The 27308-nt window shown below is 42.2% G+C and overlaps 1 protein-coding gene across 1 annotated transcript in view; it reads right to left on the reverse strand.

Moving 5' to 3' along the window:
* The window catches only part of DCC (DCC netrin 1 receptor), a 590042-nt gene that overhangs the window by 354488 nt on the left and 208246 nt on the right, over positions 1–27308 (reverse strand). The window contains exon 2 of the mRNA XM_009274745.1: positions 19528–19848. Within this exon, the coding sequence (XP_009273020.1) occupies positions 19528–19848 (321 nt within the window). The remainder of the gene's footprint in view (positions 1–19527; positions 19849–27308) is intronic.

The raw sequence follows: 27308 nt of genomic DNA on the forward strand, positions 1-27308 counted from the left end.
AGGCTGCCCCGCAGGCTCTGCCGCAATTAGGGCTCTCTCCCACCTCCGCATTGCTTCTCCTCCTCTCTCCTAAGACATTCACTTTGCCTTCTTGTTACCGGGTACATAATGAGCCATTTCTTCCCAGAAGAAACCTCGGAGCGTGCCGCAAGGAGCCAGCACCTGCTTGCGCATTGGGGAGTTTCAGCTCTGCTTTGCCTGCCCTCCCTGGTGTCCTCCAGGCGCACGCATGGACCCTGCGCCATGCCCTGTGCCTCGGAGAGCACAAGCTTACTACTGTACTGAACGTAAGGAAGAAAGTAAGTTTAAACTGCTGCTGTGTTCCCCATGCACAGTGAAACAAGGAGTCAATTTTAATGAAAATACTTAAGTTACCACAGAATGCAAAAAAAAAGCTTCTATTTTTTCTTTATCGGGGTCTGGAAGAAAAGAGAAACCTGGTGATGGCTCTGCCCAGTGCCACCGTGGGATGGGAATCCCAGGGTCAGGTCACCCCAATGATGATGAGAGTTTAACGAGGCTCTCCCCTGCCCCCTTTAAGAGCCATTAGCATTTTGACCAGAGCTGACTTATAACTGATCTAAGGACAGTTTTACCAAAAAAATCAGCATTATTGCAGCTAAACACTTGTTTTCAATATATTTTCTTATGAAATCACTATCAAAAAATGCAAAGCATCACCTACCAAAATAATTTTGAGGCACAGGTTCAAAATCCCTACTGAAATTATTTCTAAAAGAGTACGTCTCCAGGAGGCATGTATTGCAGCTCTGCTGAAATAGGACGACCAGATTTCACCACTATTCGCCTCAGTTTCTCAAGTTAAGCAGTAAATAAGCAAACAAAAAGCCCCAACCACAACCACCCCTATTGCTTCATCTCCTTTTTGTTGGACTTCACACAGAAAATGCCGCTTCCTTCCATCGCTCCCTGCCTGCTTGGAAATCAGCGGCAAACTCAAAAGGTAGTCAGGATTTGTATGACATACCGTGCTAACGATCGCTGGCTTGTTCCTAAGGCACCACAGGAAGAGCAGATGAGCTCTCCCATACTCTCAGCCTCCGAACGGCCCACGTTTGCGTCATGCTGGCAGATAAGACATGGCAAAAAACCCTCATACACTCTGAGAAACAGACTTTATAAAATTAATTTTACATCTCATTGCCTACCATACCACTTTGGACTCATTTATCTCAGCAGCGCCAAATTACTCAGCACTTAATAAAAATTGCAAACTTTTTTTAAAAAACAACACACTAAACATATTGAGAAGTAGTTTTGCACTCAAAGCCATCACCGAAGTAAGACCTTGAACTGAAGGCCTGTACTGGATTTCCCACTTTGAAATACTCTCCTTTGAAAATGTCCTATTATTTGTACTACATAGCGACTCAAAGCTTTAACAGCTTGAATCGAAAACATTGGCGCTAGGTGCTGCACACAGAGGGGAAAAACACATTCATCCCAAAGACAAGCAGTGTTGGTTGGTGGCATATAGGGAAGCACTGCTGCCCAGTTGCACAAAGGGACTTAAGAGGAGACTAAGCATTTATTTCAGATTTACCACCTGAAAAAGTTACTTGCTTTCACAACATGGCTACAGGCTTCTTTTAAACCCGCTGTCATGGTAATTCGTGAGCTCTTCCATCTCCTGGGTCAGTCAGGAGCTATGAGAAGTCAACTTGTATTCTCTCCTCCTTCTGCATCACCTGTTTCATTAGCAATACACAGCGCTTCAAGCAGCAAGGCTTATACAAACATGTTTTACCAGCCACAACATCAGAGCAACATTACATGGCCAAGTCCGTGCGGGTCCCAACCTGCCCAGCGCACTCCAGGTCTCTTGTCCCTTCATGACAACGACATCAAGTAGCAAATTAAATCCTACTTCTCAGGACCTTCCACCACACCTCCACCTGAGTGGAGATTCCACCATTCACCTGAGTCCTACTGAGTGACACACACCACCACATCACTGCTGTTACGAGTTTACATGTGCATAACAGAAAGGACTCCCTCTTAGCTTCGTGCTTTTAAAGTATGTAGAAAGCACTTAACATTTATTTTTGTCATTGAAGAGATAACCCCCAACTTTTATAGAGAACATGGTGGTTTAGTCAGAAAGTATCATTTTTACACAACCACTTAATTATGAACAAAGATGCACTTCAAAAATATGGCTCTCAAGAAGCATCGATATAAAGGCTTCCTTTGTTGACAAAGTACTTGTGGGTTTGCAGCACAGAAAATACAGTCAGTAAACAAATTTCTACCTTTGGCAGTTCTGTTCTAGCTTTGTATTTTCTTTTTAGATACTGCAGACTTCATCCTTTTGCCAGGCTTCTGCAAAAGGACATCACACTATGTCATGACATAGTTTCTGCTTATCTTAAGAGTAGGAATTTTAAAAGTCCTTTATTTAAGAGGTTGATTTTTTTTAATGAGGATTTATTTTCTGGGTAGCCTGAAAGGAAGGAAACATCTCTTACTAACAATTCCTTCCATTCCTTTAAAGTCTCCTTTGTCCTACTCCAAGAATTTTTTTTAGACTTCCAAACAATGAACCAGAAGCATCTTGCTGGGGCAAAGCAAGGCCATATCCAGAGGACTTTTCTTGCACTAATAAGCACAGGCTATTGGAGCATTTCCTATTTAACTGGTACATACAAGAATTTACCCCCGGGAAAAGGAAATGCCGAAAAACGTGCCTTTGCGCCATCATTTGGGAAAAGCTTGAAAGAGCGATACACAGATCCAGCCTCAGCTCCCACGCAGTCCCTCCTCTGCAGTTACCACCCTGGAGAGCAAGGAGAGTCCCACGCCAACATGAAAATGCGGACAAGCCTGTGGCAGTCTGGATACCGCGTGCATTCCCACCGTGTGGTACAGAGCAAGCTCTCTGCTGTGAATCGTACCCCTCCAGCACCGAGGTGGACAGGCTTTCGCCTGCCCTTGCTGGTGAAGCACCCCACCTGACGGGTTACTTTGGATTCTTAGCCCACACGCCATCGGCTCAGCCTGGAGGGTCGTCCTTGGGTCCACACTCCAGAACATAAATTTTAGGCTGTAGGACCATTAAACTGCAACACCAATCGCTATGTCATTTCTGCCATAAAGTTAAGCAATCCCCAGAAACAGCTTTAACTGGGTCCTCTTAGAAATAAGTTGTTTCTCGCCATGTACCCTTTTCTGGCCTCTTGTAATTGTCCTCCTGATATTCATGGTTTACTGGCTGGCTTTAATCATAGTAAAATGAAACCCTGTTGAAAGGATAGCTGTGAATGTGGGACTGCCAGGCTATGAAGTGCTCAGTCCTGCCTGACAATTTTTACTTGCCTAAAAGTTCTTCACTGTAATGTCTCCCTCGGTAAGTAGAGCCCATCCCGCAGCGTAGAAGGGAGACCCGTTGTTTGAAAAGTACTTAACGAACAAGCTTGCAGGCTGAATCCAATTCCAGAAGCTGCATCCATAAATAACAAAGGGTGAAGACACATAAAAGTGTTAAAGTTCAGGCTACAAATTCAGAGGATTAGAGGAAACATTTCAAACGGAGATGGAAAGAAGATGAAAATCATTTAAAACAAATTTCTTTTCTGTAAGAGGATTTGGCCAAATTGCTGGTCGCTTCCAACAGCATAGAAACATTCCCTCTGAATCTGAGAGACTAGCGAGAGTAAAGACAGATTGCAATGGAAATAAATTCATTTCAGTCAGCTATGGATGCTGCCACTACTGTTTTTCATAAAATAAAAAAAATAACGTTTGATCACAGTGTAAGATGCCAATGAAAAAATCTACACTCACTAACCAAAACAGCTACTCATTAGTTCTGGTCCAAATTTAAAGAAACAGCTTCTGGAAACAAGAACTTGAAGGAGAGCTTCATTTTCTTTTCTGTTCGGTCTTAAAATCAATTATTTCTAGTCTTGCCAACTGTGGAAAAAGCTGAAACACGTACATCTCCAATTCCGTAGCCAGACAACACATAAAAAGCATTCAACCAGATTTCGTATTTTAAAGCCAATTTCATAGCTTTTTGCTGTCCAGGCAGTGATTGCTCAATGTCCGAGGAAAGCACCACAGGAGGAGGTGCGTGCTACTCGCAACCAGGTAAACCTACATTTTGCATTCAGATTCCAGAGAGCTGCAAACTTTGTCTGCTGGGATGCTCCTGGAAACGTCCTATATATTTTAAACATTTTAAATGTTTACCTTCTAAATATCTAAAAATGTGATAAGACACACACCTTCCGTTCATTAATTTAAGGACTCTGCATATGCACGCTATCTGGATAAAGCGAGGCAAGAGTTAAGCACCATATCCCTATTCTGCCTCCCAAAAAACAGATAAAATATTCTGTCTTCCACAATTCGGTTCAGGAATCCAGATCAAATCCGTCAAATAGATCTCGCTAGAGAGCAGACTGGAAGTTGTGATTACCACTCTTTACTCAACAAGTCCATGTCCTTCATACCTTCACGCACATGACAGGTCTGACCCTCTGGGGACTCGATTTCACCCAGCCCGGCCTTCCAAGTCACTGCCCCCCACCCCAAGCTACTGAATGTTTTTGGGCAGAATCCTCTTAGAACTTGACCACTTAATTTTTCTCTGCTTGAGCAGAGCATCAGAACACAGTCTAAACCTCAAGGACGCATTGTCCAGCCCCAAAGCTGGAGTCGTTCCCTCCGTACACCTCAAGAAGTAAAACCGCATCGCAAAGCGCAGTGTAACGTAAAGGTGTCCGAGTTAGCTTTAAATGAGCTAAAGAGGGAAATAAAGTGAGAAAAACAAACCAGGTTGGAAACTGAAATATCCCTGCTGAACTTTTGATTTCATTACTTACTCTATAACCTGAGGCATGATTCTCCCTTGATTTTTCTTCTATAAGATCTGACTAGTAACCACAGTCACTAACAACGAAAAAGTGACTCAAAAATGATGTGTTAAAAGTTTTATGCAAGATCATAAGCATAGCACTGAAGAAAAGAGGCAATGCCCATTTTAAAATCCCTAGTTAACTCAGATCTAGCCAAACAACGTTATTTTCCAAAGGTGCAAAATACTCATTTCTGACTGAAGATCTTGGATGCCAGACACCAGCCCAGGTGAGCTTTTAGGACTGAATTATGAACTCATGAAAATAAGAGTTTATAATGGAAATACTGACAGACTCTCAACTACAGCTACACTAGTGGGAACCACTATAATAAAATGAATGCAATCACTCATCTCGTTTTTACCAGATTTTATTGCTGTAGAGAAAATTATGAAACTTAACATCTTGCTCTCCACTAAATTGCTTTTTCTTCCCCAGACTTTTTGGTGTGCCCTTTGTGATACCACTTACTTGTAAACATCCTCATTTTTGTCTGTGTGTTAAAACACAAGCATTTAGAGGTTTAAATTAGGATTTTTCTCTCTATAGTGTTTAACTTCCTATCTGGCCACTTTATTCTGAATCTTATTCAAATTAAAAAGCAGGCCTATTATGCAAGGCACAAAAGTTCAATTTGAGTAAAATCTGGGCAGGATTTTCTTTTTTGCATGAAAACAACAGCATAATAAATGCTAATCATTATAATCTTTGAAAAGTGAAAGCTTTTCAAGAGTATTTTTGCATTTACGAATATAAAACATGCTTCCAATTTACATTCTAAAGGTTTGCATAGAATCCGAGATTAGAGATGGAAGAGACCTATATGTCATCCCTTCAATCCCCTGTCAGTGCTGGATTGTATCATCTGCTGGTAAATATGGAATAAGAAGGTTTAAGAATTATACATTTTAGCTTGTAAACCCATAATCATCCTACATCAATCACCGCATGCAGAGAAATTTGGAAACCTGCATTTCTGTACTGCTACATGTCAATCAAGTCCCAAACTAGCACATACGCCAACTGCTTCTTTTAGTCAGATACGGGCACCAACTGGGGTAGAGAAACCTGACCCCTTGAAATTAAGTTGCTTAGATGATGTGTTTTATGAAACTTGAAGACTGACCCAGCTAATTTAAATCTCTCTCCCCTGGAGCGACACGGTGGCATCACAACTGGCCTATTTCTCATTTGCCCAACAGAGGTCATCAAGGACAAATGAGAGGGTTGTAAACAGCTTCTCTCATCTTATTAAACTTCACTTCAGAAACATGTCTAGATTTTGACTAAGCAAGGTCAAGAAACCATTAGAAAGGTTAAATTGGAAACAAGAGAGCATGCAAGGTGGTCACAAGATTGTTCCAAGTCAGAAAATTAAATTAACCTAAAGAAATCCCTGAAGGTGACTACATCTTCATTACTTTTATTAGGGACAAAAGTAAAATCAAGAAATAGGGGAAGACCTATTGGGGAAAAAAAAAAGATGCAAAGCACCAGCTACCCAGAAAGCCTTGCCAGTTTTGAATTCCCCCCTACCTCCATCTGATCGTGTTTGTTCAGTGTTTCATGTTCACTCTTCATAAGCGATTGCTGCAGTTTTACCAGTACAGATGTCAGCATAAAGCAAACAAATCACATGGAGACACATTTCAAAGTCTGCTGCATTTGTACTCATCCTCAAATGCATTGCACACTCATCCAAAACAGGGATCAGAAGAATACTGCAGGCAAAATAGCACTTAGATACCTAAAGAATACGCTTACTCAGAACTTGGTCAGCTAAACTAGAAAGAGCGAGCCAAAAACACTCCGCAGGACCCACTTAAGCAAATGAAGTGGTATAGATGACTAAGCTGTTGCCAGAAAACATACTTCAGTACCTAAAATGATACTGCTGAATATATCCCAAAGCTTTTCTGCTCTGGCTGACTCAGCTCTCTGAACACTTACGAGTTTATGCTCCTTGAGATAAGCAAAATTTACAGAACCACCCACTTTTCCAGGCACACAAGGGAACATTTGACAGAACCCAATGTGCTCTACAGCCACTTTCATTAAAAATGTGTAAAAACGGGCCCCCGTCCTAAGCTCTTGCAAACTGGCATTTTTGGCCAGACTGCGTTGCAGTTTCACAGGAAGGATAACGGAGATATTCTCCTGGAGAATGGGTGCAACGGGTTCAGACCCCTCCACCAGAATGGGTCTGAAACCCAAATCTCCCCTTTCATTTGCAAGAATTTCAACAAAATAAACATGGCTACTTCTTCTAATGATGCTACAACAAGAACAATCATTCCACCTATGCCCAAGTGTGTGCTATTTTAAGTACAGAAGGTAGTTTCCAGCTCTGGAGCCCAGTAAAGGAAGGAGATGAGGCTGCAGACACATTCCTCCTCAGCGGACGTTGGCATTCAGCACACCAGCTCCTACAAATCTCACTCTTTGGCATTTAATTCTCCCCAGTCACTGTAAATGACACTTAGGATCCAATTCATCATTATAGATGCTATTCAGAGAGCCAGGTCCCTAATGTTCAGGATACGCAGGGTGAGCAATTTAAGTCTAGATTCACTGTGAACTCCAGATATTATATCCAACTACCCCAAACTACGTGACACCAAGTTTGAAATGTAAGTATCAAATTATACTGAACTGCTCACGGTTAAGAAAATAACACATTTCAGCAAATGTAGCCAAAGCATTTCCAAAGAAATAGCTCTTTGGTCTTCTATAATCTTAGAAGATAAATACAGCTATAAAATTATTCATTTTTACTGGCTTTACATCTATAGGCTTTTTTCAGGAAAAGAGTCCTGGTTGTTTATTGTATATTAGACATGCATGCAAGACGTCTAACATTTTAACCCTTGTCAGTAATAATTGCACTACACATTGCCTGGAAGAACAGTTTCAAGAGCCTCCCCATAACACGTTGTTAACATATATACAAATATCCCTCACTTCTTTCCTGCTACCTTGTGCCTTAAGACACTAATGACACTGCTGTTGGATAAATGTGTATAATCTGGACAGCCACCTAAGCAACAAAACCAGTAAGATACTCGGGAAGATGATGCATACGTCAGTTTAATCAAGTTTGTTTAGTCCAGAAAAAGTAAGAGTAAGGATGAGGGGTCTGAGCAAGAAGTTCAACAGATTTTTAACATGTGTTAGACTGTAATTAAAGAAGTTATGATCCCTCTATTCTTCATGGTCATAAGCAGAAGGATTAGATCAGATTCCTTAATATTAGATGTAGGTTGGACATCAGAAAATTTGTTAGTGTACCGAAACAAAGCCAGGCCGTTGACTGCTCCACTAGTAAGGATGAGGGGTCTGAGCAAGAGGTTCAACAGATTTTTAACATGTGTTAGATTGTAATTAAAGAAGTTATGATCCCTCTATTCTTCATGGTCATAAGTAGAAGGATTAGATCAGATTCCTTAATATTAGATGTAGGTTGGACATCAGAAAATTTGTTAGTGTACCGAAACAAAGCCAGGCCGTTGACTGCTCCACTGTCGTTATGAGCACTGTGATACCTGGAGCACTGTGCAGAAGGGCACGCGCAGCTCCTCCAGCTTTTGATGCCCATCACCATCTCCCACAGAGGGCCTGATCCTGCCTGCATGGACAAGGCATGCTGGGACTACCCGCTGTGCAATAAGTATCAAGGGAAGAAAGGCAGATGAATGTCTCCTTTCTCACCAAGCTAAGAAATGAGAGGGGCACCCGGCTCCTGCACGCTGTCAGGGCTGAGCAGACATGCACGGGATGGAGCAACCGAGGAAACACAGAGGTCAACACTGCCGTAACTTTGGGCTTTAATTGCTTCCATGGTCAGACAGCAACTGAGCAGGAATTTCAGGGGAGCAAATTTAAATGTCAGCATCTAAATAGGAGCAAGCCTTCTTTTTTTCTTTATTGCTTTTTTTTTTTAAATCTATTCTTTATTTATTTTCCCCAGTTGTAAAGCTGGGGTAAATATCGCTTCTGATAGCATTATGTCTGTTTCTGCAAAAGATTTTGTAGCAATAGGCTGACAAATACATCTGAAGCGCTTGTATACCACACCAAGAAGGGCTCATAGGAAACAGAGGAGGAGGACGCCGACCTCTGCAAATTCAGGTGTGAGCATTGCTACTTCTAGAGAACAAAAAAAAGATCCTAAAGACGACAAATGTTAAACAATAATCTTTAAACAGAAAAAGTCCAGAGCCCTTGGAAACGTCAAGTATATAACTGGAAGCAAGGAAGGCTGGAGGCACGAACAGTGCAGTGGTTCGAGCTCCACGGCGCTGCTCGGACCCAGCAGCGGCACAGCCTGCCCTGCCAGCCGGGAGCAGGAGACCGGCCTCGGGCAGAGGGTTTGTTCACAACAGCAAAGGAAAATGCTCCTAAATGAAAACTACCTTCAACAGACTGAACTTGAAGCTGACAGTGCCGGGAACTAAATGCAGGTAGGTCGTCCTTCGCTCAAATGACTGCCACTGGGAGATGGACTGTGGGAGGAGAGGAGACGACACTAAAAAAATGCAGCAAAGAGTAGAAAGGTTTTCAGCAAGTCTCAGAGAAGCAACAGGGCCTGGGAAGGTGAGAATCACAAAGGCTTTTTCTCATTAAAATTACTGCATCAGTTATCACCTGTTCCATCACAGCAGCCCCAGGAACACGGGCGACTTGAACAGTACTTTTATATCAGGAAGAAAAATAAAAAAAGTTTATTTATACCCCAAAAGAAATCAGAAGTCAAGCATGTGTTTCCAGGCTTAGACCATTATACCCCAACAGCACCTTTGTCCTGCACAATAGAGGACAAAGTGATGACACTAAGAAAACTGAGGATTAATTTCCAGAAAAAACATCCTGACAGATCTATTAGACAGTAGGACTCAGTCCCAAGGGAGACCACAGGAGTCTTCTCACTTAGGGCTTGTAAAACCAGACCAGACAGATGATCAGCAAACAGGGCGTGGGAACAATCCTTTCCTGGAAGGTAAACTGGCCAGATGATCTACGGGCTGATCGCCATCTCCAGTGCCTATGATCTATTACACCCCATTATTTTAATTCACTGAAACTGCATGGCCTCACTAACCAAGGCTGCTCCTTTTTCGATCCAATCTCCTCAAGTTCAGCCTAAGTAAATCTCTGCCAGGCACTGAAAACGAAAGCAAAACCTTTTTCCTAAATGAAATTTGCTAATTAAAGCCACGTTTCTATGCAGCACAAGAACAGGAAGAGCAGGAATTGCGGTGGCATGCATTCCCGCTGAGCATTTCTCAACAGCCCGATACTAGAAGGGAATACAGTGCAGAAAAGACAGCGCTTCTGTTGACGCTTCACACCCAAATAGGAGGAGTGTTGTACAGAAATGCAGGTCTCAAACACTATTACTCTGGAATGTTGCTCTCCTATGGGTTGACAAACTCATGAAACTGAAAAGGATGAAAGAATCAGTGTGTTGACACAAATTTCATAATTTTAGCTACTGATTTTCAAACTTCCATTTGTATGAGCAAAATAATTTCTGGCTCGCTGATGTCCATTTAAAAACAAACTACAAAAGTTCCATTTTTACCCTGGCTATTTAAGTGTCATAAGTACCAGCAATCCTACCGCTGAGTATGAAAACATGGGATTGCAAAAAGGCAGGCAGTCCCCTCGCAGGGCTGCTACCATCAGTGCTTTACTGCCACTCACTGTGCTGCAGAAGCTTGCAGAAGAGCAGCCAGAAACATGCCAACACCGCGAACAGGAATAAAGGCACGTCCACACCGTGCAGTCAAGAGACACCAAGCACGACAAACAGGAGTACTGAACACCAGCCTCAGTCTTGGAAGAGGCCACAGAGAATACAGGATAAAAAACTTGCTTCTCTCCAAAGATATCTCCTGCTTCAGTTGTAAAGTTGAGACACAGATGGATGGCGGGCAAGAGAACAAGGTGAAGTAACGAGACAATACTACGCAACAGAAGGAGTATCGCTTCAGACCGCTTGCTTCAGCATTGTCTCAGCATTCGTACATCTTACTGCAAAGAAGGGTGTTACGGAAGGACCGCAGCATATGGGTAGACGCAAAATAGATGCAGTTACAATTTAAGCTTGCAGAAGCAACAGCACTGTAGATGTCCAGCCATCTCCTTGGAGGCACCTTCCCAGCAGAGCTCTAATCCCTGGCTACGCGGCGTCCCAGCGGCACAGCTCATGGGGAGGAACTGCCCAAGCCAACAGAAGAGGATAGCACTAAGCAACCGGAGAGACAAAACAGGATGAAACGTGGTGTCCTGGTACAGGGAAAGACATTTAGGACAGGCAGTCAAAAGCACTGATACAAGCTCGCTGAACACCCCCCTTTGCCCTGCTGAAAGTGGAAAATAAGCACGTGAAATAGTAAGTTTGGCTCAAAGCATCTGTTACCCAGCACTGGGTTTCTGCTCAGTCCTCAGAGGGGAGGAGAGGAGAACACAGAGCAGAGCCTTGACGGTTATGAATCCAGAAGCACCTTTGCTGGCGTGACAGAATGGGAGCCAGCACCTGGGTATGCCTCCGCCCACCGCCCCGAGGACTTGCAGCATTAATGCAGATGAACAGATAGCTGTTTATTTTTGTGTTAAATGTAGAGTTAGTTATTCCTCCTCCTGACAGAAAGCGTACCCAAGAGCAACGCGCACGGATACACATCAAGAGATGTGTGACTGGAGCGGTCCTCTGGAGTCTGCTGCTCCCAAGTCACTCGCTACAGTAATTTTAAAGTCAACAACAAGAGTGAAATTATAAGCTGATGAAAGTGTATCTGCTAATTATTGTGTTGGTGTTCAGGTACTTGAACACAAGGTGGAATATTAGCAAAGACATATCTTCAGACATAGCCTACTTCTTCACTTGCTATTTTAAAACCAGTGAAACATTATGGTGGAGCTATTCCCAATTCACACTGGCAGGGGGAGCAGGCGGGGGGGGAGCAGGTCAGTGTTTAATGGAAAGGTATAGATAGTGCTAGAAAGGTTGATTTGGGGGGGGGGAACAACAGGAAAACAAATGAAGAGTAGGGACTATGTACAGAGAGTTGAAATAGAAGAATGAGTCAAAGCCAGAATTGTGTGTTAATTGAACACCGTAGGGGCTGTCACAGACGTGCTTCCCTCTGGCCTCATCTCCAAGGGACCCCCAAGTCGTTGGATTCTTAGCACATTTGAAGAGACTTTGCTTCTAATAATTTTTACAGCAAAATAAAATACTCGTTTAAGTAACTGTAGTATTTTTGTCACCTTTAAATATTTAAGTGGCATGTTTAAAGTGAAGGTTAAGCAAAATATCTGATTAGTTGTACTGTTTCTAGACTATACCATACCTAAGTAACAACCAACATAACGCTCAGCCTTCTCTACTTCTTGCCATTTGAGCCTACTTTCTATCCGATTCTTCACCCAGCAGGCTTTGATGACTGGCTCCAAATACTCCAAAGCCGCTTTATTCCTTTTACCTGTTCCAAATGAAGAATCTGAGATTTTCAGTGATGGGGCAGAAGTTGGCTGCCACGTTTCTCTTGGCACTAGAAGTCAGTAGACACGTATCATTAAAAGCTGCTAATTCTCTTCAAAACCACTTGGTGCTTAGTGGTAACTGTGTTTACGAACAGCCAGTCACCAAAAGGAGCCAGTTACTTATTCCTGAATTTTCACTGGAGTGGATATTCAAGATATAAGTGTTCTGATATTCAATGGTCAATTAAGTATCGAAGTAATACAAGCAGGAGTATCTTGCCTTCTTCCCTAAGTTAGAGTTACTCCCAAGGAAGTAAAACCATCACCTACAAGCTCTTGTGTCCCGCAATGAGAGATCCCATCACAGCTTACCAGGGCGACCTGCGGCAGCTCTGTATATGAGGCACCCAGAGGAGCCACTTCAGTTCCACAAGACTAAAGTTGGGACAAAAGCATAGAGGAATTAAGGATGTAACTCAAAGCCTGTTGCACGCAAGTGGCCATGCAGAACATAAACCTTTCCCACAGCTTTTCCCTTTATATAGTCAAAGCAATAGCCATGAACAATGTTGAAAATTACCATTTAAAAGGAAAAAAAAATAAGTAAATCAGCGATCGCATCAAAAGGACAACTACCTTACCAGACATGCTGGGCATTTCGTTTGGGGAGGGTTTTGGTTGCCTATCTCCCTGCACCCCCATTTACATGAGAGAAAGTAGGTGCACCTTACACACAAGACAGTGGAAAAAAATTGGGACCAGAGCGGCATGTAAAGAGTCAAACATTTACCTGATTTGCTGATGTTTCCTTTCACATTTCAGATCTGTTTTTAAATACAAATGTGCTAATGAGCTTTAATGGCATGACAGGGTATACGTTTGTGCATGTGTGAAGCACGTGGATCTTACAAATACAACAAAGGACCATTATTCAGCAGCGATAGCACGGAGCGAGCACTCGGGAATCGTCCGTTCCATTAAGCGAAAAAACTATTAAGCACTACAGGTCATCAAGTGATGTAAAAAGCAGTCCCACAGGCACACATTATTACGGAACGTAGCAAAAAGAAAAGAGAAAAAAATCTACTACATCAGCTAGCTAGATCATAAACACCGAACTTAACCAGTTCCTGATAGAGTCCTAAGTGGTGCTCGATGCACTAGTACACGCTGTGCGCGCCATATGTATTTATATAAAATAGAAACATAAAAAAGCATACTAGAGGAAAACCTGTCAGCCAAAAGTTCATAAACGTCCATCTGTTTTACTGAATTCACTGTCAAGGGGTGGTACTTTTAATCTAAGTTTTCCAGCTATAATGTCTGTGTTCTACAGAGTTATTCAGACTTACTTTTTTTTTTATTTATTTTGCCATTTATCAAAAAAAATCAATTTTTGGAGCTCCAAAATGAGTTTGGGAGGGAAGTGGCATTTGTTTTAGTTTTGTTCGCTACTTTTATTATGGCTTATGAATTCACATTAAATAGCCTAAAATCGCCTGCGATTAGGGATCAAAAAAGGTAGGAATAAAAAAAGATTAAGTCAGTATTGGCTAATTTTAGCTGTTATAGATCAACTTATACCTCCCAAATGATTAATTCCTGAAAGTAATTGTCCTCCTTTATAAAAAGGGAAAATTACTATCACAGATCCAGGGAATGAGAAATATGCAACACTGTAGACTATGTTTTGTTTACGCTGTCCAACACAGTATTTCCTAAATTTGGGTATAGCAGGTTTCCTGTGTTTATCCTGTAGTTTCTTACAAGAGGTACCTCCCTGTGTCACTTTAAACGATTCCATTTTATCCTTAGTTCATTAAAAACCAAAAATACTGGTAGGCAATAGTATCTAGTATTATAGTTCATAATTTCTTAGCCATTCTGCACTTAAGTACATCTTTTGGAATTATCAGTGGATTTATGATAGGCTAAAAATAATTTAGTGTTACAGCTTCGTTGTTTTCCTAAATGGGGTTTAAAATTTCTTCACATCTGCAAGACTTTAACCTTGGGTTCCGCAGCTGTCCTAGCTACTAGTCTTCTGTTACCTGAAGTCTGGCAGTGCTGTTACAGAAACAGCAATACAGCACGAGGTGCAATCACAATAAATACAGGGCTGTAATTTTTAAGTCCAGTTACCTCGTCTCTTTGGAAACTGCTTGTGTTCTGTCTAGACAAGTACACAATAAAGTTTTGATTCTCACCAGCACAATTACAAAACACTCCTTGGGGTTTTTTTTATTTTTCTAATACTGATGAAGCAACGTGATAAAACACCGTGGCACGAGCAGCAGCCTCGCGTTCAAAGCTGAGGGACACACTGACGGTGTCAAACACCGTCTAAAAATATCTTTTAAATCATTTAAAGCTCTTGAAGAAATAAGTTGCTGCTTGGCTGACGTTTTTGGGGGAGCATATGGGCCGACTTTCAGCTGAAGGAGAAATGTGACAAATGTTTTTTGTTTATTCCGTGGTACTTGCTTAATACATACACCACTTTAGTCCCAGAATAAACGCGGTTGCAACAGCAATTTGAGAAGTCCCCTCTTTTTTCTTCCCTGGATACTAACCTCCAGAACAACATTTCTCCCAAAACCCAGAAAGTTCCTTCTGCGATAAAGAAGTCTAGTGAGACTGCACAGAAGGTGCCATCTTGTGACGCCTGCCGTAACACCACGTTAATAGTCTTTCAGGAGCTCCAAGGGCAATGCTGGCCGGCTGCACTTCTCCACTGACTTCATCAGACAGGAAATATTTTCAACTTCTTTGACCAAGTACGTCTCAACTATTGTTATTCTTAATGGTCTCTTCAGCCGACAACAAACGTATGCATTAAGTTCGGAATGCTGAAGGTGCGTCTTCCGCTTAAGTTGAAGCAAGATTAAACTTCCCCATAGCCCTTCCAGGGACACTCCACATTTGCTTTGTACCATCTTTAAACAGCAGAATGGAGTCCACATTGTTATCTTATCAAAGGGACACAAGCTAGGTGGGTTTTTTTGTTGGGTTCCCCCTCCCCCCCAAAGTAACCTCTGATTTCAGGCAGGACTGAATCCGTGGCAATATACAAGCGCAAGGAATGTAATGCTGAAAGTCTATATGGGTCAAGGAAAACAAATTTCTTGAAGAAAAAACTAATTAAGAGGCACTTAAACATACAAATGCTACATTCACAACTCAAGAATTTAGAATCATAGAATCACAGAATGGTTTGGGTTGGAAGGGACCTTTAAAGGCCATCTAGTCCAACACCCCCAGCACAGAGAACAGGAACAAATTCATCAACACACAGCCCACACTGGCAACTGGTAGAATATTCAGGTGAACTATATGGATATACACTGTTCCTAGAGTCTCTAGACATCTGCTACTGGTGATTACCAGAGCCAGGACATTGGTCTAAATGGGTCTACAGCTGTGATGTAGCTTATCCATTCTTTGGTTCGGAAAAGAAAAATATTCTAAATAATTTTCAGCATAAATCATTTTCTAGTTATAAGTCATCACCACACACAAAAAATTCCTATCGCATCACATCGGAGAGCCGGTCTTCACCAAGGGGCTGGATGCTCACATGTGGGAATTTCCCTATAAAGCAACCATGGATTCTGCTTTTTATCATCCTCTGGAAGACCAACATTTCAGATTAACAGTAAAGCCAGAACCTTTGAAGGACTGATCCTGCAACAGTCTATAAATAGAGACAACATAAGACAGGGTAGCGTGGTTTCTATCTGAAATCCTACCAATTACTAGAAATACCAATATTCAGCAGTCTGTTAAATTGGGAGTTTTAATAAGATGCTGGAGAAGGAAGCAGTTCTTAGTTTCTATCCAGTGCTCTCATTTCCATTTCAGCCTGGAACACTTTTACAGCTGAAGCACGTCAGGGCCGTAAGGACCCTCGAAAAGTTCTTCGAAACAGTGTATTTTCCCATACATGGCAGGCTTCATGCATAAAATTCTCTACTGATTAAAAACAGTTTTCATTTGCTACATTTTCTTTATTGAAAGCACTTTAAGCCATGAAAGTATAAGGGGAAGGGTTTTAAAAGGGCAATATACTTTCAGTACCCCGAGCAGTCTGCTCCACGCAGAGTTGACTGTTACCTTTTAGCGGTGACTGCTTTATTGACTGTTAATGCTTTAAAAAGCATGGTGGAATCACGTTCACAGTCTTTACTGCGAGAAAGATGTATGTCCCTTATGCATACCAGTGGTTTGGCAATTTCAACCTCCAAAGACATAAATGTTGATGTATTCTATGTTGCCAAACAGCACAGTAAGTACTTAAAATGCTGTGAACAGACCTATAGTTTAAAAGTGACACTACCCAAGATTAGACTGTAATTCAGTGAATGAATCTCTTCCTAAAACCTGCCTGAAATATTAAAGCTCATGATCCTTCCTTTAAAATCTTGCAAGAATGAAACCTTGCATAGAAGTGGGAGACTAAGTGAAATGAGGATATGTACTGTTGACACGAACACCATCTTCCACTCATCAGGACAGTGCAATCACACATACCGTCATCTCCTCCTTTGGAGGAGAGCATCAGGCTGTCCAGAAAAAGTCTGTTTAGCAGCGATACCTCGTACACCACACAATGGGTCAGAAAGATGCAGTTTTCAAGTGTTATCATACTAAACGTAGCTCTGTCTGATCCAAATCCTCATCTCTCTAAAAGGAGGCTTTTCTGAACATAGGAAGTTTATTTGCTTTGCCAAGCAATGATTAACACAACATACTGGAGTGTGAGACCTTCATTTCTCCTCTTGCCCTCTTTCCCTTACTGCTGTGTTTCCATCTGCCAGTGCCTTAACTCAATGATGTTCTGCCAACATTACACAGTGACTCCCTCAAAAAAACCCAAACAAAACCACAAACCCACAAAAAATTCTGCTCGCTCAGGAATACATGTCCTTCAGAGAGCAAAATACCATTTCTGCTTGGGGAACTTGTTGCCAGTTTTAAATGCCATACACCTTATATTCCACCTTATAATATGAACCATTTTCATACAATCAGGAAAAAAAAAAGTCAGAATCACCAAGGTCAGAAGGCCCCTGCAGAGATCGTCTAAGTCCAGCGCCCTGCAAAAAGCAGGGGCAGCCACCAGCACATTGTGCTGGGTTGTGTCCAACTGGGTCTTGAGTATCTCCAAGATGGAGACTCCACAGCACGCCTGGGCAACCCATTTCACTGTGTGATCACCCTTATAGGAAAAATACTTGTTATGTTTAAACAAATTTCCAGTACTTCACTTCGCGTGCATTGCCTCTTGTCCTTTTCACTGTCTTTCCAATTAAGAAATCTTTATCAGTTCTCCCAGTTTCAGCCAAATTGTTCTTGAACAGAGTAAATCCTGTCCTCCCCCTCCAAACTTCCCACCATCACTGCAGAGATACGAGATCGGGACCTGCCACGCAAAGCACGGTTCTTCCTATGAAAAGATCGAAATTACAGAGCTGGGAACAGCGCAACAGGGAACACTCACGTACGTGCATTCACTTAAAAAGAATAACTGAAGTGATTTTATTCGTTAGTGGTCGCCAACGACCAAGATCAAGGCCAAATAACAACTTGAACTGGCAAAAAGCCCTACTTGGCAAAGTGTGGCTCTGCAGGCTCCCTCCGAGAGTGACTTGATAACAGAATCACCAATTTCTTTGCATCTGTGGGGCTCTCCATCACTTTGGGTAGGAATCATAGCACAGGAGTACATACAGTGCTGAGGATGTGAGGTTAAATGACCAGAGATTCAGACAGAAAAGTGGTGGGGAGAAGGTAGATTAGAAAAGAGCCAAAACTCTTATTACTATTTTAATCGGGTACCATGAGAAAACATGGCTTTTCTAGCTGGTAGAGAAGGGTTTGGAGGAAGGGAAGTGATCTTCAGTTTAAGGGACCTAAGACTGGAAAAGGCACCAAGTTCCTGAGGGACACTGGAGAGACCAGCTGAGAAGAGAGCCGCCTGGGCTCCCTCCCAGTATCACTGGTGAGAGTTTAGGAAGACACAGGATGGCAAAACGCTGCAGAGCTCCTAGACTGAACTGGATTGAACTTCAGTTTAATTTTACATCCCCATGTTGTTCAAAATGCGGCAGGACAGCAAGACTAGGTGGTGCGTAGACTGGATGCCCGGAGACCTGGAGAAAAGTGCATCTCCCCCCCGACAGGCTACGTGAGCCCAGCCAGGCAAGGCTGAAAGCTTCGATACAGCCTGCCTTTTAACTTTTCCTTAACGTAAACGCAAGCTGCTCCTTCACATAACCAGTGTGCCTGAACAAACTCATGGCTCACCTAGGCACTAAAGGCTATCGGTGTCTATCTTCTCCGCAGCATAAAAGAATATTTTATCCTCTTTTTCCCAAGGTTACTAAGTTGGCACCTGTGGATGGCTGCTCAACCCCTGTCAAGGCAAGGCAACCAGGGCATTCTTTAACAGGTCTAAGTTAGAGCAATTGGCAATACACAGTAGCTCCATCTATACAGAAACATACAGAGAGCATAGAAAAAAGCCTCCCCTTAGAGTTTGCAAAATTCTTAAATAATGATCATAAAGAAAATTATTCTGAACTCTAGCACATTCTAGTTGGTATTAGTTACCAAGTGATTTGAGGTTTCTTTATACCTTTTATTTGAAGGATTTCCAGATATTTTTCTCCCCAATAATTAGATGATTAAAGACTCACTACATCCTTCTACAGACTGATGAAGAGGCAAAAAGACCTTTTACAAAGGTATTTGTTAAGTCGATGAGAAGCTGTAAGTGTTCTCAGATGCCTGGAAACAAACTTCTGTCCTTTCTGCCATATACATACACAAGTACTTTAAAGGAAATACAAAGAGGCTGCCAATTCCAGTAAGCTGCATAATGAGTTCTTGCCTATGAAAAAGTTCAGAGGTTCATCTATTTTGAAGACAATAAATAGGCAGCAAATAACTCACAGCAACAAAGAGGTGATTAGACATATTTAAACAAGAATAATACCTTGTCAGAAATAAGTTACTGTCACAGAAGCGTCATATCTAGCTTTACTTCTTGTGGAGGGGGCGGGGGGGGCAGGGTACATTTTTTGCTCTTATTTTTTAAAAAAGCAGCTTCTCAAACAGTATTTCCAGCAATCCAAAAGGTAGGAAAGTTTCTGCCTACCTGCTACCATGACCTTAGCTGTCCGACTGATGATAGCTCCAATGCCTTCTAGAGATGCTTCACACTGGTAGAGACCTTCATCTGGCTTGTGGTGCCTGGAGTGGACTATGTTTTGTATCAAGAGGGATCCGTTGGCCAGCTGCTGCCTCCTTTCATCTACTGCCAGGTTTAAGAAGACTGCGTCTTTCTTCCATTTAATAACTGGGGCTCCTTGATCTGATTCTGCTATGCAGTTCAACAGCACGTTGCTTCCACGCATGGTGACAGCATCTGAAGGCTCAGTCAAGAACCTCAATGATGTGAAAGTTTTAATCTGTGAACCTGAAACAGCAAAACCATAAGAGACACAGAGTAAATATTGGTTATATGTTTCTATGGAGGAAGAAACATACTACATTCAGTACAGAAACTCAATATAGGGAATCCCCAGAGGCACCATAGATGTGACTGGCAAATATAAGAAATTAAGCTATGTTTCTCTGCAAATTATTAACACACACAAAAAACCCAAGCATAAATTCTATTTTTATCCCATCGCTACGAAAACAATATTTGTAGATAAATAGATCTTTGATATGTAAAACATGGAAATAAAGCAAAGCTAAAAATCTGCACAACTATCTACAGCTGAGTTGGAAATTAGCATAAACCACCATACCTCTTGAGGTTTATTTGGAGAAATTAATTCCTCACAGCACCTACTCTTGCCACATGCACCGAGATGCATTTCAGCGTGACAAGCACAAAAATAGCGTTGGGCCTCGCTTTGTTTGCTGTTAGCAAAGAAGCGGGAGGAAAGCATGCAAGAGTGCAGTCTGACCATCTATCTGAAACAGTGCCAAAACCTCAAACCTGGTGGATCTTCTTCCACCTCACCAGAACAGCGTTCTCCTCACAACCAACTAGTCTGGCCGCTGCTCTCCAGTAGGCAGCAAGACAAAAACCACGCGAGCACGTCCTTTGTATAGAGGAGAGGCAGGGGAGAAGTGTCGAGAGTGCCAGCTCTGCAAGCTGCACACCATCCCTACCACGGCACTGAAGGCCCGAGACTTCCACCTGCTGCAAGAATGCAGAGGTCAAATTCTTATGTGACACTTTGGTAACAGGACGCCAGTCAACTTTGTGTAGTTAGGAGATGAATCAGACTGTAAAGGCAGAGCGAGACGCTCTCAGAGCAGAGCTACAATACGAGGTCTGCTAAAGAGTAGAAAAATCATTAAAATGCTTGAGAACATGTTGATGCAGTTATATCAAAGGGCTCAACTCAAAACAACATAAGTGGTCCTTTTTCTCTACTGCATCAAGCATTTTCTAATAGTTTATAAACGGGCAAAGCACATACAACTTGTATTTTTAGACGGTCTTATCACAGAATGGTTTGGGTTGGAAGGGACCTCTAAAGGCCATCTAGTCCAACCCCCCTGCAATGAGCAGGGACATCTTCAACTAGATCAGGTTGCTCAGAGCCCCATCCAACCTGACCTGGAATGTTTCCAGGGATGGGGCATCCACCACCTCTCTGTCCAGTGTTCTCAATTCTCACTGACTATACTTCAGTAAGAAACTAGCAGAGTAGTTTCTACTATATCATAACAAAAGCAAAGTTTCTGACACATCACCGGCTTGCCTATTCCACCCTGTCCAGGGGCAGCACCTCTGAGTGCTTCCAGGTTTAGATATAGACCTCTGGTTCCCAGACAGACAGGCTGCTCCCCCACCTCCACGCTAGCGACAGCGCTGCCATTCTGCACTCCAGTGCATGGGGAACGGCGTTTTGAAACAGCCGCATATGAATGCAAAAGTGGCTTTTTTCCTTCTTCATCATCAAATAACTCCTTTTACCTCGTTAGAGCAAATGAAAACAAAAACTTATGTGATAAAAAGAATCAAAAAACCTTTTAGTCCTAAAAAAGATTAATTGTTTCTATTTTATACCTCAAACCAAAGTTTTCTATGAATGTATGTATAACAATGCATAAACAGCCACTTGGCATTTTCTTTATAGAAATTAATTTTATTGTCATTTACTTGGTTCCACCCGTACACTAATTGAAGTAGCTAGGTACCAGATTTTCCTTCAAAGAGTATAAACAAAAACGTTGTGGCTTCAACCAATTAATAAAATTTAGCAAAGGAGAAAGCAAGAGTCGGAAGCCTCAACCTGTAGAGTATTTCAGGCACAACAACAATAGCACCGTAAGAACTTAGAATAAAATGTATTGTCTAATAACATCAAGAAGAGTTATCAAATCCAGATTTGTTTTTCATCTGTCTTAACGCTTTGATTTCAGTTACTGGAGGAAGCACATCAGAATTAGGCCCAAAAGCTGCCCGCTGGCACAGGGCACTTTTGCCACAAAACACGGGTAATAGTATAGAGGTATATTTACAATGCATGAAAGAGTAGTTATTTTAAAAACATGTTTTCCTTTCCCTTCTCCCAAAGGCAACTGTGTTCTGTTTGTAAATCACAGCTTCTTGTTGGGCATGTTATTTATGTCACCAACACTTATAACAGTTTAACACAGCTGTTTATGACAGCATGTTAATGATTTTATGTGGCTATTATCACAAGTAAATAATCCACTTCTGCAGGAGAAATGGGGTTATGACAGCTTCCAGTGCAGCAAATGCAGAAGTTACAGAAGTTAAACAAAGATTAACTTTCTTTTCGTGCAATTACCCTCACAGTTCAGTTGCAATTTCAGCCATTCACATCCTTTGCAAAAGGCATATTTAACCTAAATTGCTTTACTACGAGGAACCTAACAGCTTGAATAACCTGGAAAGCTTTCTGAATGTGAGGAAAATTCAAATCTTCTTGGAAATATTATTCCTGGAGATGGAAGTAATGGTGCCATCTTAAAAATGGAAGAAAATGACCATGTATTTTCAGAAGAGATTACTTGGAAGGATAAGAATCTAATGGCCACGTTTTTCTAGTATGTAGCTGCTGAAGGAGAAAGGTAGAAAAGTATTTGAAAATCCCATTAGTACCTATTTGCATATTTGAACTATTAGCTCAGTTTGGAAAGCCCAGCTGCAACATTACACCTGAAGGCAGGGCAGCCTGGACAGCTTTCTCAATAACACGTCATCTTATCGCACCCTTGACTTCCACAAAATTTTCTCCCTAATTTTTACCTCAAGCAGCAAACACTAAACCTGATTCCTCTAGACCAGGTTACAAGAAGGAATATATTACATCTAATACATAAACCTCTTTCAGCACCTGGAAAAAAAATTCAAGTGATTTCACAATACAGCCCAGGATAATTCAACACAGGCCAAGTTTAAGGGAGAGACAAATCCCAGACTTGATCAGACCAGACCACAACACACTTCCACACCTTCCTTCTATATGCGTAAAACTAAGGACCGTCACCTGAAGAACAAAAGATCCACATATCAAATTAAGTTTTAAACTTTACTTGCAGTAAGAAACCAAACTCTGCTAGAACAGTTTATGAAATGCACATTGAACATGCTCTGACCAGGCTGACGGAAATTTCAGCTGCTGTAGAGGACAAGCAGCCATACGATACGGCCCAATATCTAGAAGACTACTTCAACACAGTTTGCCTCAAAAAAATGCTTACTTACAGCTGCTTATTATTGGGGGATTCTTCTCAGGGGGCAAATTTCTCAGTGAAGATTTCTGTATTCAAGAAATACAGAATACACACACAACCCCAAACCAAAATTGAACCTATGAAAGAATTCCTAAGACATTGTACAAAACACAAGCGAGTACAATTTCTCCAGCAACTTTTCTTAATGGTACATGTAATTTGAGGCCTAAGTCCGAGTTCAGAAGCATTTCCCTGGATCCCTTTTCTCCAGTATACTACCTATCCATCCCGTTTAAAGTGTCAGGATTTCAGTTCACGCTCAAGCCTAAGCTAAACATCACCCATGCTGCTGCTACCCCAGGGTAAGCCAACTGAGAAAGTGCGGCAGAACAGCCCGTACTTACGCTGCTCCTATGGATCCTTTGGGTCTCTACTGCCTAAAATCCCCTTGTTCCGAGAACAAGACCAAAACAAAGCTCCAGGTTATGGAGGTCTTTCCTCCCGAGGCACTCGCTGCAGTGTACTTTCTCCTTCCACACTCTCCAAAAGCAGGAGCACTGTCTCCAAAACACCCAGTGCCTCCACCCCTGCGTAGTGGAAATCCAGGGTGAAACTCCCAGTCACAACCAAGGAGGCAGGAGCAGCCTTTCAGTCTCCAGCCTGAATATCAGGCTTGCAAAGCAGAGCCCAGACAGCCAGCCGCCTCTCCAGCTACCTATAGCACAGCCTTTTAATAGCTGGAAACGTGAAGATGATGAAAAAGTTCTTTAATATCTCTCCTGGTCCTTGGGCAGCTTCTTTGCCATTGTACATTACAGTAAGCATCTCGTAGCTGAAACAGCTGCAACTGTAAGCTACTTTGCCATTTTCATAAGCAGGGTAGGGGACTCATTTTAAAACAGAGATGCTACAGCTACAATTTAATCCTTATTGCAATAGCTCAGCTGAAACAGAAGGCAAGGAGGGAAGAAAAAAAGGTGGCAGCCAGGCAGAAGTGAGATGAAGAGCTCTTCTAAAAGTTGCTGTAAAACACGCTTGTGTTTTCCGTTTCCAAGGGGTGGCAGCCAGGCAGGAGAAGTGAGATGAAGAGCTCTTCTAAAACTTGCTATAAAACACGCTTGTGTTTTCCGTTTCCAAGTTTTGCTCTCAGTGGGAGTAGGTCTCTCCCTTTACTTGGCATTTTTGCCAATACCCTTAATTTTTCATCTGCACTTACTTGCAATCCCTCAGAGCTCCAAGACATTGAACAGCTAAAAAAGGCTATGGCCATTAACAGTCACCAAGTTGTGGAGAATGCACTTGTTCACGTTTACATCGAGCCCTGGTTTGATGTTCCCCAGTATGGTTTGCAAAAACCAACCTACACCCATAGCGGTTAACGCTTTCTTCTACCACCTGCACCGCAGTAAGGCCATCCTTACAGCCACCTCAGGACACCCTGCCTTCCCTGGGACTTCCCTCCAGGCTCTTTGCCTCTCAGAGGCTCTAAAAGTCAGAACAAGAGAGGGAAGTGCTGTTATAGCTGCTTCATCTGTTGTGGTAAATATATTCACCTTTTATGTGCATGCTCACAGCTGTCATTTGAGGTCCAGCACTCTCATATTCGAGAAAAAACAGACTTAAAGGATATTAAGAGTCCTGCAAACCGGAGGCTGCCGAAACCGATGGGTCCAGGGCACCTTAATGCTTCCTTTTCCCTCTGACTACAGTGTACACAGAACAACTACAAACAGATTTATGAGATCTATGGCTTAACTACAAACTTGAATGGAAGCGTTGTAAAGATTAAATATCTCCTACACAAAGCTACCGTGTCAGCGATTCCAAGCACATCCGTGTCATCAAACAAGCCTGTAGCACTGCTTGGAGATCTGAAGCTCCGAGGTCAAGGAGAGCACCCTTGGCAATAGCCCACATGTCCTTTAGCCAAATAAAGGAGAAGAAAATTTGAAGCTAAAAAGACCCCATCCTCGGTCCCTTGCTGCTTTAGCAACCAAGACATTATCCTATGTGATGACCTGCTTTGTGATACGGGAATAAAACTAATGGGCTTCTCACCCTGACAGGTAACATCAGAGTAACTTCAAGGTTATCATTCTCCAGGCCACAGACAAAATTAACATCTAAAAGATGATCTCTGATGTGCTTCTTAATCAGTCCCTTGCTTTGAATCCTCCACTTTCTGTTCCACCTTTATGAAATGTAATCTTTCAGGATGTTTTTTTTTTTTTCCTTTATGTTCTGCATCAGTTGCTTCCATTATAGAGAGGGAAGAGATGTCACAGTTGTAAAAGCATTTGACCAGGCCACCCCTGGAGCTTTCTTCTTTTTCCAATAAACATTAAGAAAAGACTTTTGCACACAGACCATTTGAAATCTGTGAATACAGAAATACCCCCCCAGTCTAACTGAAATTTGGTAGCAGAGCATTGTAGCTGAACTAAGTCTGTTACAATGAAGTGTATTTATGGACACTCAGAGTATACATTTTCTCAGAGGATTCCCCCCCCTTCATCTACAGAGCCTGCATCAATTAGCTTAAAGGCCAGGCTAATAAGCATTTATTTACATGCTTAGGTAATGCAGAATATACAGCAAAACTCGATACAGTTTTATCTGTTTGCACAAAATACAGTAATATGAAGCTTAATATGTATTAAAAGGAGAACTCTTGTTTTAATGTTTTTATTATAACTTATGATGTGCCTTCTGGGGTGCTGAATATTTCATTTCAGCTCTATGAAATTTTGAAAATCTAGCTTCATGCCTGCATTTGATGTTCAGATGTGGAAATAAAAATTCCTGCTCCAAGAAGTGTACAATGCAACACACAAGCATGTGGTACATGGAAGCATTGTTCAATTTTTATATAAGAACAACATATACTTTTTATCAGGACTTTATCACAGCGTTCCAAATCACTGAATTTTTAAGTGGTGCTATCACAGGATTTTGGACTGTACTAGAAGTGCTTGTAACACCAGTTCCATTATAACTCCTCTATATTCAATGCATCATTAGGAACACAGAGCGACTGGCTGTCTGATTTTCACTTGAAAGCTTCAGTTTGATAAAAATAAGGTTTTTAGGTGATTTATCACTAAGGGTAGTGCGCCTCCACACCACAGTACCCCACTGCTTATATCCAGAGCACTCAAAACATCGGTTACAAAGAACTTTTGCTGGGTACAATTGACGAGCAACACTTAGGAAAAGGGCTTTATCAGGGCCAAGTCCGAGAGCACTGAGCAGATCCATCATCCCACCCACAGGTTCAAGCCACCCCTCTAGTGTAAAAATCACAGTCATATAAAAAGAGTAAACGAACCCCCGTGAACTAAACAAGCTGAGTTTCATGTGTAGTTCTCCTTGCCAAAGAAAGAGTGACTGACCCCTATGCAACAGATGGGTTTGTCTCACCACCTTACACGCTCAGTGCTCAGACTTAGGCTGCAGACGTTAAACGAACACTGATGGGCTAAGAGGGTTGAGGGCGCACACATGCAGATGCTCCTTTCCGCTACCCCTCTGACCACCGATGTCTCTAAAAGCACTGTTTATTGATTGGACCCGTTTGACTCCTTTCCCAGCAAAGATATTTGGAGTGGCTGACTAATTCGGAGAACAGCTCCATGGCTGACCTAAGCTGATCTCTGACCACGGTGCAGCAAAAGGGGCACTCCTTCCCTTCCTCCAGCCCCAGCCGTACGCTCCTGGGGCTTCCCTCGCTTTGGCTCCAGCAAGTGGGAAAACACAAGAGCCAGCTTGACCTACTGACCCTCAAAAGAAAACCACTGTTCTCAGTCAGATCAGATGCCTTCTAACTGAACCATAAAACACAAGGCAGAGGGCAAGAGCACAACGATTTGGAGGACAAGGGCCGAGGAGGAAAAAAAAAAAAAGAGACCAAGTCTTCTGGCAGCTGCCTGCTGTTAATCTGGTTTGGGCAAGAGACAACACATTGGCTAGGCTACCTAAAACGATTCAAACAAGCACCTACACGCACCCACAGTTTGCTTGCTTTGCCCATGTGCTCAGTGAAACTCAGTCTATGGCAGCCTCTGGAAGAGACAGAGCTCAGGTCCTCTGAGCTGAGATCATCTGATGTCAGGCGTAGGTAGGCTTGCCTTAAAACAGTACGAGTGATTCTCATTGCCTAGTTTTAGCCGAATCAGTTTGATGAACACAATCTAGTCTCCCCGACCAACA

Source organism: Aptenodytes forsteri, unplaced genomic scaffold, assembly GCF_000699145.1.
Source record: "Aptenodytes forsteri isolate BGI_AS27 unplaced genomic scaffold, ASM69914v1 Scaffold112, whole genome shotgun sequence".
Lineage (NCBI taxonomy): Eukaryota > Metazoa > Chordata > Aves > Sphenisciformes > Spheniscidae > Aptenodytes > Aptenodytes forsteri.